Here is a 15,249-nt window from a genome sequence, read left to right on the forward strand (position 1 = left end):
GTTCCTCCACAGGTAGGACGTCAAAGAAGGGAGGGTGAAAAGAGAGAGGTGACAGAGTTATGAGTGTCTACAACTTCAAATGGCATCACTCCGCTGTGACGTTAAACCTTCTGTGAATACGAGCTGGTTGATTGTACAAAGTAGCTCCAGACACACAAGGTCGTGTTGACCAGGGCTTTTTTCATGTTGCTAGAATTTTCTTTCAAAAGGACTTTGAAGGAAGTTGAAATCAAGTGTTGTTTCTGTTATATGTTGCTGTGCTACCGCAGATATTACAAGGCATAGAAGCTGTTGGTGTAACATAAAACACATCCGACATGCTGGATAAACTTTCTTGCTGCTTCCAGCTACTTGAAGCTGATTAAGGATTTCACTATATCTCCACCTGTCTCCACTAAGTCCCAGTTTCACCGCTTCTCCATCTGCCTCTACTGAGTCCCAGTCTAACAGAATCTCTATCTGTCCCCAATGAGTCCATGTTTCACTATATCTCCATCTGTCTGTTAAGATCCTCTTTCACTGAATCTTTATCTGTCTCCACTAGTCCTCTAATTTAATCTGTATCTCTCCACTGAGTCCCAGTTCCACCGCTTCTCCATCTGTCTACTGAGTCTCAGTCTAACTGAATCTGTATCTGTCCCCAATGAGTCCCAGTTTGACTGTATCTCCATTAGGGCTGCCAAGATTAGTCGACTAGTAAAATCGTTGACGATTTATTTAATAATCAACGTCATCGTTTGTTTTTTGAAGCTTTCTTTTTCTCTCGAAACTGCCGCTGTACCTTCCGCTGTCTTGTCTGCCTTTCTGTCCTTGACGCACATGCGCAGTAGTGGCAATCGGGGTCAGCCGTGGTAATCGGGGTCAGCAGTGATGCCACCGGAAAAGTTATGCCCAAACAGTATCATGGCTAGCAGACTATGGAGCTCGAAAGTTTGGGAGCATTTTTCCAAAATAAAAGAGAAGAATGTGCAATGCAAAGAACTTGCCTTCCATGTCAGTACGACGGCGATACACGAGCATCTGAAAAGGAAGCACGTCGTGGCTGATTCAATCTCTGACGAAGAGGGACAGTTGCCTTGGTAAGCTAATGGGCTAGTTAGCTGCTAACATTAACGTCAACAGTGAGCTATTTACTTAACAGCAATGTCATGTTTGAATAGGAAATGTGATGATGCTAATATTTTATAACGCCACGTTACAGTGCTAAAATAAATATGTTCCTCTTCAATGGACAACTTTGCTACCATTGTGCCTTCATTTTATTTTGCACTGTCACATTAAAAAATGTCAGAAAAGAAAGAAAAAAAGTTCATTAAAAGTTGAATGAACTATCATCTTAATTGTCTTTATTTTTAGTTAGCACATACCTTAAACACTTTAAGCTGGAAATGAATGATGGTTATATAACAGCAGCTGCATGTTGGTGCGATAAGCTGCAATTTACGTATGATCCGATTAGTCGACTAATCACAAAAAGAATCAGTGACTAATCGATTATCAAAATAATCGTTTGTGGAAGCCCTAATCTCCATCTGTCTGCTCAGTTTCCATTTCACTGTATCTCCATCTGGCTCCACTGAGTCCCAGTTTCAGTGTATCTCTCAGTCTCCACCAAGTCCCAGTTACATTGTCTCTAGCACATCACACCTTAGTCAGCTGAAATGTTTTGCTACAGCGCTATGAAGCCAAAATAAACAGTTTTTTTTCTCCGATTTAATGAAAGCAGACGAGTTGAAAGAACGCTGAAATAACTACATCAGGATGCTTATTGTGAAAAGTCTGAACCATGGTTCATCACAGCTCTGTTTCTGAAAAGGAGGGCAAACAACTTTTTAAAAAAGCAGATTTTTGGGTTGGGCTTGGATTAACAATTTGTCATGCTTTGTCAGGAGGTCAAGATGATCTCGCTGACAGGCTTTAGTGACTCAGCTTTACAGGGCTTTCTTTCTGAGTTAAAACATTTTATTTGCAAGTTTGTAGGTATTCGTGATGATGAACTACTCCTCATAGATTACCTTCATATAAAAATGTAGTTTGGTCAAGAACCAGTGTGATTAGTGCTGCTGCCATTGAGCAAAGCACTAGTTTAAAGCTGCTGTTGGTAGGAATGGTGTAAAAAATGTTGCTTTTTTTTCTGCTGTGTTTGGAGAACAGTTCATAATGCCTATCGGTACTCATCGGTAAGTGGAGTAATGTGAGACTATTGCGAAATCTCTGCGTTTTCCAATGCCTTTGTATCAAGCAATGTTATTATTCCCCTCATTCCTGTAATGACGGACCAATCATAGCTAATCTCCAATCTTCTGTCCTGATTGGTTACGGGGTGGCCCCTACTACATCCTCAGATTGGTTATGAGTCCGGCACTATCACGACGGCACACGCCGATCTGTGTTGGGGGGCTAAGAGGAAATCTGGTTGGGAGGGATAGTGTTGACATTCGACGTCCCTCTCTCTCTGAACAGATGTTTACTCTGTGACTACCAACAGCAGCTTTAAGTCCTGAAGTTTCTCATTGCCAAAATTTAAGGATCAATATCTTTGTAATCAGTCACAATAGAGTTATTTTTCTAAATTACTTTTATACATTCCTAATTATCTTTTTCTTTTCTATGTTTTATAATATTTGTCATTTTAATTGTGCTCTTTTATGCTTGTCTGAATGTTTCCAATGCATTTAATGTTTTAATGTAAAGCACATTAAGTTGCCCTTGTGTATGAAATGCACTATACAAATAAAGTTGCCTTGCCTTGCCTAAAGTGAGTTTATCTTAATGCAGGGAGCAAACACTTCCCTTCACACAGCCGTGATTTACAAAGTCAGGCAGTGATTTCATGATGACTTAACAATACCACGCCCCCCCGCCATGACGTCATGACAATGATGGCTTATGGGTTGTTGACAAACTTTTGCATCCATGGGATTAAAGCTGTTTTATGATGCCATCTGAGCGTATCTCAAAGTGCGCCACATCTCAAAACATGAATCCACCTGTTCACCGAGTCTGTGCGGGCAGGTGCATGTGACGTCATCGAGTTTTTTCCCAGTAAACTGAGGAAGGTCACTGCGGCTGTACTCACCTGTTCAAGAGACACTTTCCTTTTATCATCGGATTATAGAAAGTTTTAGACTGAGAGAGGCTGCACAGAAACACTAACTGCGTGGGAGAGAAACAGGTGACTGGCGTCTTTAGGGTTCATAAGTACATGGAAGAATTATATGAGAGGAACTGTGCCCCAACATCTGTGACAGCTGCTGCCACTGCAGCTGCCAACAGCCTACCGACTGTCTGCTGCAACGTTTTCAACTCACACTCAGTCCTGTGGAGAGACCTCACCAGACCCCATTCATAAAAACACCACTTTAACGTGGCCTCGTTCAAAGGACAGAGGACCACGTCCACAGGGGCCACATACACAACACAGAGACCTCTGCTCTCCTTTAAAACCAATACCTACACATTAGATCTACGCAAAACGAGATTTTAAAATAGTTTAAAATTAAATATCGGATTTATTCCCCCTCCTTTGGGTGTTTTTCCACCCGCATCCAGCCATGGAGGGCGGTGTCAAGCAGCCCGAGTCACTTCACACATGTTAGCTTATATTTATGACTAAAGTTGTTAATTTACCTGGGTTTTATCTGCGCCGAATATTCATGTATATCATGCAGATTGTAGAATAATCATTGGCTTTGCTCAAACAGGAGTTGAAGTTTACAATAAAGTGAGTTTTTAGTGATTGTCAGATATTGAGATGGAGTTCGTCTTGATGTTCTGGTGAAGCAGTCCTACAGCATGTTAACACACTGAACTTCACCTCCCAGAGAAAAGCACCCTCATATTCAGAGCAGCCAGAGCCAGCGAGAAGCTGCTTCGCCTCCAGGTGGGCAGATCTTACCTGACTCTCGGGCTATGGTCGCCGGGAGCGGGCTGCGGTTGCCATTTTAAAGCGGTTTACTTTCCTCCCAAAAATTACATCAATCCCCTTAAAGTCCGGATTCCTCCTCGGTGATTAAATCCAAGCAGATTGATGTAGTCCAGTAGCAGGTTCGGACGGTATTCCACACATTTCACACGGTAGAACCGGACCCCCGCCTCTGTTGACGGGTTAAACAATGCAACCCGCTGTACGAGGCGGCTCCAGCGGCTCTGGGACCCGGTCTCTAGCGAGGTCTTCGGCTTTGCGTCAGCCTCTCAGCTGCCGGACGTCAAGTTACGCGTGTTAAAGAAACAGAGCTTCCGGTCATATTTCAAAATAAAATGAAAACGAAACACAAATTTCGGTGTACAAATCCAAATTTTGTAACTTACACAGACGTAATGATGCAATGCGTAATTAAATTCTACTTGTACCCGTCTAAGCAAGAAAATATACATACTTGTACACAGTGGTGGAAAAAGCACACTGCTTCATTACTAAAGGCATATTATACTCAATGTCAAATATTACTCCAAAACAAGTGAAAGTTGCTCTGTCAAATTATTACTTGAGTTAAAGTACTGAAGTATTTGTTTTTAAAAATACTTCAGCATTCAAAGTACATCTCAAAACGTTGTATTTTCAAAAAGCACAAGAATACACGAGTACATTCTTTTACATTATGTTTATCTAGAAACCATTACTTGAAATCTCTAAAAACTATACCATGGAATAAAAACAGAAACTAACTTACTCCAAGCACAGACAACTTAGTTTGAAATGTTCATCTGGAATGAAACAAATGTTACATAGCTCAACACTCTTTCTCAGGTTGGACTGTGAAGTTTTGTATGTTTGGGCAGAGTGGGAAACAGGGAGAACATTTCAAATGATACGTATCATTCTTCATTTCAAAAACCTCAGGCTGAAGATATGGTCATGTGTGCTCAGATGGATAATTATAGCCATCATTACCACCTCTAAATGAACTGCCTGATCTTAGTAAAATTTGCTCTGTGTATACAGGTACGGCTAAACCACTGAGACAAAGAGAACTACACAAACACATTTTACTGTCTTAGGGATCAGATTTCAGAAATGAGAAGGAAATTCATCAGCTGACTTCTAAAGCACTAATAGAAATGTAGTGGAGTCAAAAGTACAATCATTGTCTTCTGAATGTAGTGGAGTAAAGGTGATAAGTTCCACAAAAAATAATACTCAAGTAAAGTACAGATACTCAAAAATGTACTTAAGTACAGTACTCAAGTAAATTTACTCTGTTTCTGTCCACCACTGGTTATACATTAAAATTAGTTCAACATACAAATCAATAAAATGTTAGAAAAAGTATGTTGTGTTTTATTTTCACATAAGAAATACAGCTTTTATCGACATTTCTTTACTTTAACCCCTACTTTATGTATTTACTTTTTAGCTTCACTCTAAACCAAGCATTTTCCCCCTTTTGACCGGCTTGTAAAGATTAACACAAAGTCCAAGTACATCCGGTAATCCTGCCCAGCTTGACTGGTCGAGAGAGAAAAGAGAAAAAACAGCGACATCCAGTGAGTGAAACCTTCATCACACAGAGATGCTCTGGGTCAGTGAAGATTATACCACCGTAGAAGAAGAGTGGTCATTTAACACCAAGACAATAACAATAGAAACGTGCATATTCAAACCTATTACAGACTTAAACCTGGTGTTTCTAACATAGCTCAGTGTTCCTGTAACGGTCCCTCTGCATTGAAGTTCTTGTGTTTTACGGTATTTAAGACCCCTCCAGAGTTTATCCAGTGTTTCTTTGGCGATCCAGTCAAGTATTTCTGTAAAAGTGCTTCAAGATTATTGTCTCATGTGAGGCCACCTGCTCCCGAACCACTTGGGCCAGATCCAGAAGAATAAAATAAATGGGAGATAGGGGGCAGCAGAGTTAGAGGGGAATAAAACTCTGATAGCTTTATTCACCCCTATTCCCAATGGCAGAAGAGACACTAGAGACCTGATCAAACACGTCATATCAAATTAATCAAAAGAAAAAAGTCTGTCACATGTGTGATCCTGTTGACACTGTGGCAAAAATATCAGTGTGATCTCAGGCTTCAGAGTGGGGAAATAATGACAGTTGGCGGGCACAGATGTGAGAGCAGCCTGAGGAGCTACTGGACCCCAACCATCTCTGAGAGGGAAAAGTGGAGCAACATCCTGTCCTACAATCCAGACAACATCAGCAGAGCTGGTGAGAGCATCTCTAAGCTGCTGATCTCTTGATATTTTGTGTCAACTAGTGTCTTTCATTAGTAATATGTAATAAAAGGTGTAATGTGTAGTAAGCGGGCTGTTAAAGAGAAGGAATCCTATCAGGGTGAGACAAGACCCCTTCGCTTGAAGTCAGGGTCCTGCTCACCCTATAGGGATTCTAGTTTGCAAAACCACCCATTCACTATATTATCCCTTACGTATTCAACTGTAAGCATAAGTGTAGCTGTGCTAGTGTTACTAGTGAAGCAGCAGTGACCTTCAGAGCTGAGGAGTGAGAACCAAAAATTGCAGTTCCTCTCCTGTCCACTAGAGTGTGTCTCCTGCAGTGAGTCAGTCCCCATAGAACCCCATGTTAAAATGTTACAGCAGAAATAAACATGTCTTTTTAGCTAATTTCTTTAATTATGACAACTGTATGGGCTGAATTTATACACAACTCACAATAGATTATTACCCGGCTTTCTTCCTGATCTTCCGGTTGTGTAAGAAGCTTGATTCATAACAACCTGCAAACCATACGTTATCCCTTACTTAAGGGTTAAATGGAGGTAGTATTAGGGGCGTGGCCTATTTGAGTGACAGGTGATATTCTCTAACTGTATGCCAAGTGTCGCCTCAGCTAATTCAGCCCCTGAACTTCACCTCTGGGCAGTGTGAAGCCTTTTGGAGGTTTCTTCATGTAAATATCAAACAAATAATCTACCAACCATGAAACTGAAGGGACTACTTTTTTAGCTGCAAAAATAATAATTCTGAAATCAGTGAAATCATCACTAAATCCGTGATTTGTGTCTGCTTGTTTATGCCTTTAGTTGAAGCAGGTTTGTGTGGCGTCAGGCTGAAATAAGAGTCCTCTGCTTCATGTCAGCTCACCTTGAAGGGCCTCCAATAAAACCTGCTCAATATTCAGTACATCGTCCCTTACTTATTCATCTTCTCATCAACAAACAGGTTTCTGCTGCAGGTTATACTTTTATTCAGCTTTGAATCTGAACATGTTAATCAGAGCAATCGTCGCTTTGCAAGCCACAAGAAGAAAATACAACAAAGTCAAATAAAATAAGTCTGTTTAGAATGAAGTATTCATTTTTACAGTTACAGTCTAAAGTGCTCTAATCAAGAAATTCAACCCGATTTCAATGATTGATAAAAACCTGATCAATGTAAGGCTTCAGTTACACATTAATAGGATCTCTTGATACAAAGTTAGAACGAGAAAAAGACAATAGATGAAGTTTAAACACAGATCTGATGTATGAATGTGTCGTAGCTATCACAGGATGTTTTCTCACTGAGCGTCTCAGATGTTTGACCTGCAGTCTTATCATGACAAGACAAAAGTACCCTGGCCTATAAATGATTTCCATGCTTCAACTTGATACCAAGTACAATTATACAAGAGACATAAACCTGGTCAGTGTGAGATCTTTTATCTCTATAATAATCACTTTGAATGAGCTGACAATGGACAGAACAGATAGATGTGTTAAAATGAATCATAGTGCAGCTAAGTGACTCCTTTTTCCTGAAATACTGACAGATCTTCAGATTCTGTGAAACGTTTGTCCGAAGACACACAGATGTGATGTAGATCCAAATGTAGGCACAAGTACAAACAACGGTTTCTTCTTCTCCAAAGTCCTGACTTCACCGTGATTTACAGATCTTTACAAATAATCAAACCCAGCATTTACAGAATATATTCTCTTAATCACAACATGAACGCCATGCAGGTACAACAAAACTCATCCTGTAATTCTGAGGACTTCAGGGGATGGAAAAATAACAAATCTTGTGACAAGACTTCAGAGCTGTGACATCATATTTTCATAATATAACCTTTAAATCACTTTTTGTTGTCAGATTGACTTCAATTACTAAAAACATACAACATAAGGAGGTCATGATGACATATTTCTCACTGACCACTTTTTCTTTCAAACATGGCAGCATTTGGAAAAAAATATTCAAAACCATGAGATATAAATTTCTTGTTACTTTGCATTCCTCTATACCATAAATCTGTAGCTTGCCTTTAGTCTTATGGTATAAAATCATTTTAATAATTATGGTTAGGAAATTATGCAAAAAAAGTTTTCAAATAAATTCTCATCGGGAAAAAAGCAACTTAATAATAATCACTTTTATCATCTGATATCAGAGTTCCCGCCTTGAAGCAGGAAACTGTTGTTTGGTGCCATGGCAACCGTCCTCCACCAGGTGTGATGAGTAGTCAGGTAGTCTGCACCCTGAGTCAAATCCAGACCAGAAGACTGAATTCTGAGTGTCCACAACATGTCCTGAAAGTTTTGTGTCCTCAGTGTCTCCAAGCAATGTTTGCGTCCTCATAGTGTGTTCACTGTGCTCTTGTCCTCATAGTGTCCTCAGTGTGACCTAAATGTGACCTCAAAATGTGTGTGTCCTCATAGTGTGTTCACTGTGCTCTTGTCCTCATAGTGTCCTCAGTGTGACCTAAATGTGACCTCAAAATGTTTGCGTCATCATAGTGTGTTCACTGTGCTCTTGTCCTCATAGTGTCCTCAGTGTGACCTAAATGTGACCTAAATGTGACCTCAAAATGTGTGTCCTCGTAGTGTGTTCACTGTGCTCTTGTCCTCATAGTGTCCTAAGTGTGACCTAAATGTGACCTCAAAATGTTTGTTTCTACATAGAGTGTTCACTGTGTTTGTGTCCTCATAGTTTCCTCATTGTTACCTTGGTGTGATTGTGTCCTCATTGTGACTTCAGTGTGTGTGTGTGTGTGTGTGTGTGTGTGTGTCCTTAAATGCCCTTGTCTTGTGGTCTGTGAATGTGTGTCCCAATGGTGTCCTCATAGTGTGTTCACTCTGTGTGTGTCCTAATAGTGTGACCTTATTGTGTTTTCAGTTATCAATGTGACTTTGGTGTATTTGTGTCCTCAATGTCAGCTCAGTGTGTCCTAATTGTAACCTCAAGTGTGTCCTAGTAGTTTCCTAATAGTGACCTCCGATTGTTTTTGCCCTAATTGTGTCCTCATTGTGACCTTGGTGTGTTTATGTCCTCATTTTGTCCTCCATTGTGTCCTAATTTTGTCCACATTTTTACCTCAAGTTTGTCCTCATAGTGACATCAGATTGTTGTTGCCCTTGTTGTGTCCTAATTATTGTCTGAGTGTATGTGTTTCCTTAAATGTGGGTCTCATAGTTGGTATACTGTGTTTGTTTCCTTATGGTGACCTTGTTGTGTTTTCAGTCATCAATGTGATCTTGATGTGTTTGTGTCCCTAATGTGACTTCAGTGTGTCCTAAGAGCTTCCTCATTGCGACATCTGATTGTTTTTGCCCTCATTGTTTCCTCATTGTGACCTTGGTGTATTTGTGTCCCTAATGCGACTTACAGTGTGTCCTTATAGTGTCCTCATGGTGAAATCAGATTGTTTTTACCCTTATTGTTTCCTCATTGTTGTCTCAGTTGGTTTGCTTCCTTTAATGTCCCTGTCTTGTGGTCTTCACATTTGTGTCCTCATGTTGTCTTCGTAGTGTGTTTACTGTATTTCGTCCTCATTGTATGCTCAACCAAGTGTGTCCTTATAGTGTGTTCTCATGGTGCATTCAGTGTCTTGATATCATCATCATTATGTCCTTATTGTGTTGCTGTCCTTATAGTGTCCTTAGTATGTTTTTGTCCTCATAGTGTGTCCAGTGTTTTCTCTTCATTTTGCATTCATAATGTCCTTAATGTTTGTGTGCTTGTAGTATCCACTAAGTGTGTTTGAGAATGTCCATCATCTAGTTGTCCTCATAGCGTCCTAATATGTCCTTAGTGAGTCTGTACAGTGTCCTCATGTTGTGTTCTATGTTTGTGTCCTGATATTGTCCCTTAAGTGTGTTTTTAGTGTCCTCTTTGCGATTGAGTACCCTCAGCACCACAGTATTTCCGAACTCACAATGTCACAATTGTGCTTGCAAATGGTCTTTTCTAACATTTTCTAACAATGTCCTTGAATAGTTTGTGTCCTCAGATTGTTGTTGTGTTCTGATGATATCTACTCTGTGCCCTCATGGCGTCCTCACTTTCTCCTCATGGTGATTTTTATAATCTGAAAGAGTTCCTTTCCTTCACACGTCCTCAGTGTGTCTGAGCGATTCAAATGCTCTAAGAATGTCCTCAAATTATCCTCTTTGTGTGTGTGTTTGTGTCCTGTGATCACAATCCGTGTCCCCCCAGAGTGTTCCTTTCTGACGTGTCCTCACTTTGTCATAAGATGTCCAAGATTGTCTCTGCCTGAATTTTAAATATGGTTTTATCCTAAGAATGTCTGCGTCACCATCGTGTCCTAAGTAGGTCTCCAGTTTTTTCAGTGTCTAGAGTTCTGTCTGGTCTTCAGTGTATCCTCGCTGTGTCTTAAAGTGTCCCTTGTGTCTTCTAAAGTGTCTCATATAGTTTTTTTTTTAACTCTTTGTGTCTGTGTCCTTGAGTTGTTTCTATTTGTCCCTAAAGTTAGTTTTTGTCCTCAATGTGTGTTTGGGACAATAAAGTGTCCTCAGTGAGCTGTCATTGTGTTCTTGTACTCTGTCCCGACATCTCTGAGTTGACTTCTTAGTGTGCTTATGTCCTCAGTGTGTCTCTAAGATGTCCCTGTGCTGAGCTCCTTCCTCTGCTGTCATATTGTCCTCAGTGTGTTTCGACAGATTGTGGGATTGTTACATCCTCATAGTGTCCCACAGCACTCCTGTCCTCGGTGTGTCCTCAATGTGAGAGTCCTTCCTTTATGTTTGGGCCACCAGAATGTCCTCAATACATTTGATGCCCTTCATGTGTCCTCAGTGAGTCCTCTGATTGTCCTGTACACATGTGGACAGTCTGGTTCTCAGTTTTCTGTCTCCTGCAGGACAGCAGCTCTGTCTCTACACCTCTTTCTCCTCCGTGCCGTGAAACGACGTCCGTCTCAGGTTCTCCTTGACTTTTACAAACTCCGGAGCCTTCAGGTTCTCCTCCTGCTCCTTCTCCTGCTGTTTCTCCATCTGAAAGAGGAGATGGACAACAGGAAGCTGAGAACACTCTTTTACTGTGTGCAGCTTGAGTTAGTTTTTGTTTCACTTTTTGCTAGCATAGCAACTTCTGTACAACTTTTTAATCTTTTCCAATTAGCCTAGGTTCCCAAAGTGGGGGTTGGGACCCCCTGGGAGGTCATTAAGCACCATTTGGGGGTCGCGAGATGTCTTCCAGATTTTTTATTTCTATTAAGTAATCTAAATTTGTTAATTTACTCACTATTGTAAAAATATAGACAAAAATAGTGGTTACATTTAAAATAAAACCCTGCAAATAAGTACATTTCATTAGTTTTCTGCCTTTCTTTGTTGCTAGATTACTCCTAAAGTCAGGGTTAGGGTTAGCTAACACACATTAACAAAAGGATCAGTCGCAGCAGGTTAATTCACAGCAGCACGGGAAACACAGCCACATGTCTATGTAGGTAAACAAATTTTGAAGTATGAAGTGAATGAAGTATGAAGTGCGTTTAACCCCTCCAAAGGACAGCGGGAGTCACAAGTCTTTGGCACCAATTTTTTGGGTGTCACAGGCTGAAAAGTCTTCAGGGCAAAAGTACAGGGCTTCTCTTGATGTTCCTCTTATGGCCACTAGAGGTCAGTAGCTTACAATAGCTCCTTTAGCTAACTCTGGCTCTGCAGTTGTGTTGTGCATGGTCCCTTTCAAATAAACTACACTAAACAAAAACATTTAAATACTGGTCCTTATAAGCTGTTGCACAGATGACCAATATAGTCATGCTGAGATGATTTCACCTCAGAGTGAAAAATGATTTTAAAGATTTTAAAAAGTCATGAATAGTTTTTTAGTGTTGAAGAAAATAACTTATTTTAGATGTTTTAGCAGTTTGTTTAGCAGGGAGGGCAACGGAGCCACTGCCACATTTAAGATAAGATACTCCTTCATTCGTCCCACAACGGGGAAATTCATGGAGTTACAGCAGCAAACAAAAAGGTGTACAGTTCAAGAATTTCAACAAAGATAATTAAACAGATATGAAAAAAGAGTCGAAAAAAGAACAACGAAGAGAGAGCTGCTGCAACAAGCAGCCACTCGAGAGGCGCTAAGCAATGGAAAGGACAAGGAGGTTACTTCATGTTTCAACATCACCACCTACAGGTCACCACTGTCACTGCAGCAGTCTAACCCTAACCCTGATAACTCTTCATAAACATTTAATCGGGCAGCATTTAATCAATGTCAGTTGATTCTGTGATTACCTGCAGAACTCAGATCGTAAACATTCTTCTTTCTCTGCATTATGACGATCGCTCCACACAACTAGCATCTTCTAAAAGAAAACTAAAAACACTGAACAAAAGTTCAGTTTAGTGTGTGTTACTTGTGTAAAAGTGTAAATGTGTGTCTTACCTCCTCCAGTTTCTTGTGTCTCTTGAGCAATTCGGCCTCCAGAGGAGAAATCTTTTTGCGAGCTTCGTCCTCCTGCTTCCTCTGTTTGATCATCTGATCTCTCTTCCTTGACTCCAGAACTCTCTGCAGCTCCGGCTTCGTCTCCACCACACTCCCGCCCCTGAAAATAAATAATAATATATTTTAATTACGTACACACACAGTATACATGCGAAAGTACAGCTTGATGGTCTAGTCATGAGGCAGATAAGTGTACTCAGAAGTTTCAACACTTGATGGTGAAATAAACTGGATTACAATAAACACAAACAGAAAAATTCTCACAGGAGCTTTAATGAAATCATGAGAGAATAAGAATATGGTGAAAGATATAAAAAGCAGAGAACTATCTGAGTATCTTAATCATCTATTTTCCAATTATCGAATCACGTAATTGATCAAACTTTACAATAATTGACATGTTGATAATACATTTTGATATTATAAGTACTTAAGAGAGATTAATACGTTAACAATGAAAATATTGAGATGAGGTCTTTGCTGGAGAAGCATAAAAATAATGCTGTTTGAGAGGAGACCTTTAAAGGAGAAATTGCAGGAGAAACCCAGCCTGTAATAAAACATTGCTTCCTATAAGTGCTGACATGTTTCTCTCCGTCTGTGTAGTAGTTTGTGTTTCCTCCAGCAGAGGGCAGTCTCTTATAACTTACATCATTCAGCACTAACTGATTCAAATCAAAGCTGAATCATGACTCTGGCCCTTACCGGAGAACAGTCTATGTTTAAATGAAATATTAAGAAATGATAAACAATGCATGGACTTGATTTTCATAAGTTGTACCTGGGAAAACAATAATTTAACTTCAGGAAGTTGAAAGATGGATATTTAGCTCTTTAATTTTTGAAAACATTTCCTTTATGAGCGTCAAGTGATGACAAAAGGAAATATTTGAGAGAGGTTCATCTTTCTTAACTGTTTCTTTTGTGTATTTTTATTTAATTATTATTATTTGTTAACATTTTCAGTTTTCATCAAAACTATCCTGACTCATATACTCTTATCTGTCTCTGAAATAATCAGCCTGACTCAAAACAAAACTAACACATAAACCTAGATGTCCTGTGTAAACACAAAGACAAAAACAACACACTTGGTTTCAGAATAAACCTATCCTCGGTTAAAAATATCACATATCAAAATAATAAATTCATGCAAAAACTTGTATTATTGAATCATTTAACATACAAAACCAGAGATTCTTATGTCTTTCTCTTGTTTTTATGTAGCGTTAGGATCTGAATGACATAAACATCATTCTTAGAGCTGTTTTTTACCTGTCTTTACTATGTTTTTATTTGTGTATCTGCTGCAGAAACATCTTTTTGCACTCTTTTGTTCACACAAACTTTCTGATTTATCTCCTAATCTATGGGGACTCATGTCCTCACAGCTGCTGAGTGATGAAGCTCCTTTTATCCAAACTTCTACAAAGTTTGGTTGCTTAAAGTAGCTAATGATGCTCAGTGAGTGCGTTTGTGTGTGTGTGTGTGTGTGTGTGTGTGTGTGTGTGTGTGTGTGTGTGTGTGTGTGTGTGTTGTGTGTGTGTGTGTGTGTGTGTGCGTACGTGTGTGTGTGTGTGTGTGTGTGTGTGTGTGTGTGTGTGTGTGTGTGTGTGTGTGTGTGTGTGTGTTTCTGGGTCTCCTCCAGCCTCAGCGTTCCTCCTGAATGATAAAAACCTTAGAGAAAAAGCCGACCCCGTTCTGCCCGTAGAGTTAAAGCTCTGGGTGTGAATGAGCGACTGTGTGAAGTTGATGTGGAAACTTTCCCAGCATCCTCGGCGCCACAGGCCTGTGAGGTGTGAGGCTGTTGCTTAGCAGCGTCTGTTCGGGACTTCACATAGTCTGAGCGTGACGGCAGGGACGGAGCAGACAGATGCAGAGCGGCCTGCAGGAAGGCCGATTCCCTCTGTGTAATTAAAGATAGTTTACCAGAAATGCTGCTCTCTGATAGGTTGGCAGGTTAATAGCAGTCAGTCAGCTGATGTTGCGTGATCCCACTGAAATACATATTTTCATCCGAGGCTGCATCAAGAGATTAAAGTTATTAACCCTCGATAATCTGCTCATCTGAAACATGACGTGACCGTGCCAAGCTTCGGTTTTAGAGGCAAAGAGGACGAACAGAGGCAGACACAAAATCTACTGCAGAATAACTCACAGAGTCATCTCAGGACTTTTAGACCTGTTATTTATCTATTGACACATTTCTGGTTATAAATGAGGTAACGGTGCAAAAAGTTTGGGAGTTGTTGGAATGGATGACTTCAGGCAGCAGTCATGAAACAGGCTGCAATGACAGCAACAGAACAAATGAGGCAAGTGAAGTTTGTCGATCAGAGTGTTTTTCCCTCTGTCTTTCAATCCAACACAATATTCAAGTTACACATAGCAACACAAAGTAACTAATGCAAACAAAAAACAAATAACTCCAGGATGGCAGCAGCATTGTGTTGTCGTCTGTCTCTGTCCTGTGATTTAACTATGTTGAGTTATATTTTTAGACTTTTTTTTAACTTTATTCTGAAAGGCATAAAAGTCGAGTGTGACTTAACCACTGGGCCAAACTGGCGCCCCCCTGTGTTTGCTGTTAATATAACTTT

General features: G+C 40.1%; 2 protein-coding genes across 3 annotated transcripts in view; both read right to left on the minus strand.

The window, feature by feature from the left end:
• The window catches only part of pik3c2b (phosphatidylinositol-4-phosphate 3-kinase, catalytic subunit type 2 beta), a 46,355-nt gene extending 42,155 nt beyond the window's left edge, over positions 1 to 4,200 (minus strand). Inside the window, exon 1 of the mRNA XM_034686808.1 lies at positions 3,899 to 4,200. The gene's annotated coding sequence lies outside the window, so the exon portion shown is untranslated. The remainder of the gene's footprint in view (positions 1 to 3,898) is intronic.
• A 2,936-nt stretch (positions 4,201 to 7,136) lies between these two features.
• Positions 7,137 to 15,249, minus strand: part of si:ch211-236d3.4 (protein FAM107B) — a 37,497-nt gene continuing 29,384 nt past the window's right edge. For both annotated transcript variants that reach the window (XM_034702327.1, XM_034702404.1), the window contains 2 exons: positions 12,590 to 12,749; positions 7,137 to 11,187 (listed from right to left, as the gene is read on the minus strand). In XM_034702327.1, coding sequence (XP_034558218.1) covers positions 11,071 to 11,187; positions 12,590 to 12,749 — 277 coding nt within the window. In that variant the 3' untranslated portion in view covers positions 7,137 to 11,070. The remainder of the gene's footprint in view (positions 11,188 to 12,589; positions 12,750 to 15,249) is intronic.

The sequence above is a fragment of the Notolabrus celidotus genome, chromosome 1 (genome assembly GCF_009762535.1).
Source record: "Notolabrus celidotus isolate fNotCel1 chromosome 1, fNotCel1.pri, whole genome shotgun sequence".
NCBI classification, from domain to species: Eukaryota; Metazoa; Chordata; class Actinopteri; order Labriformes; family Labridae; genus Notolabrus; species Notolabrus celidotus.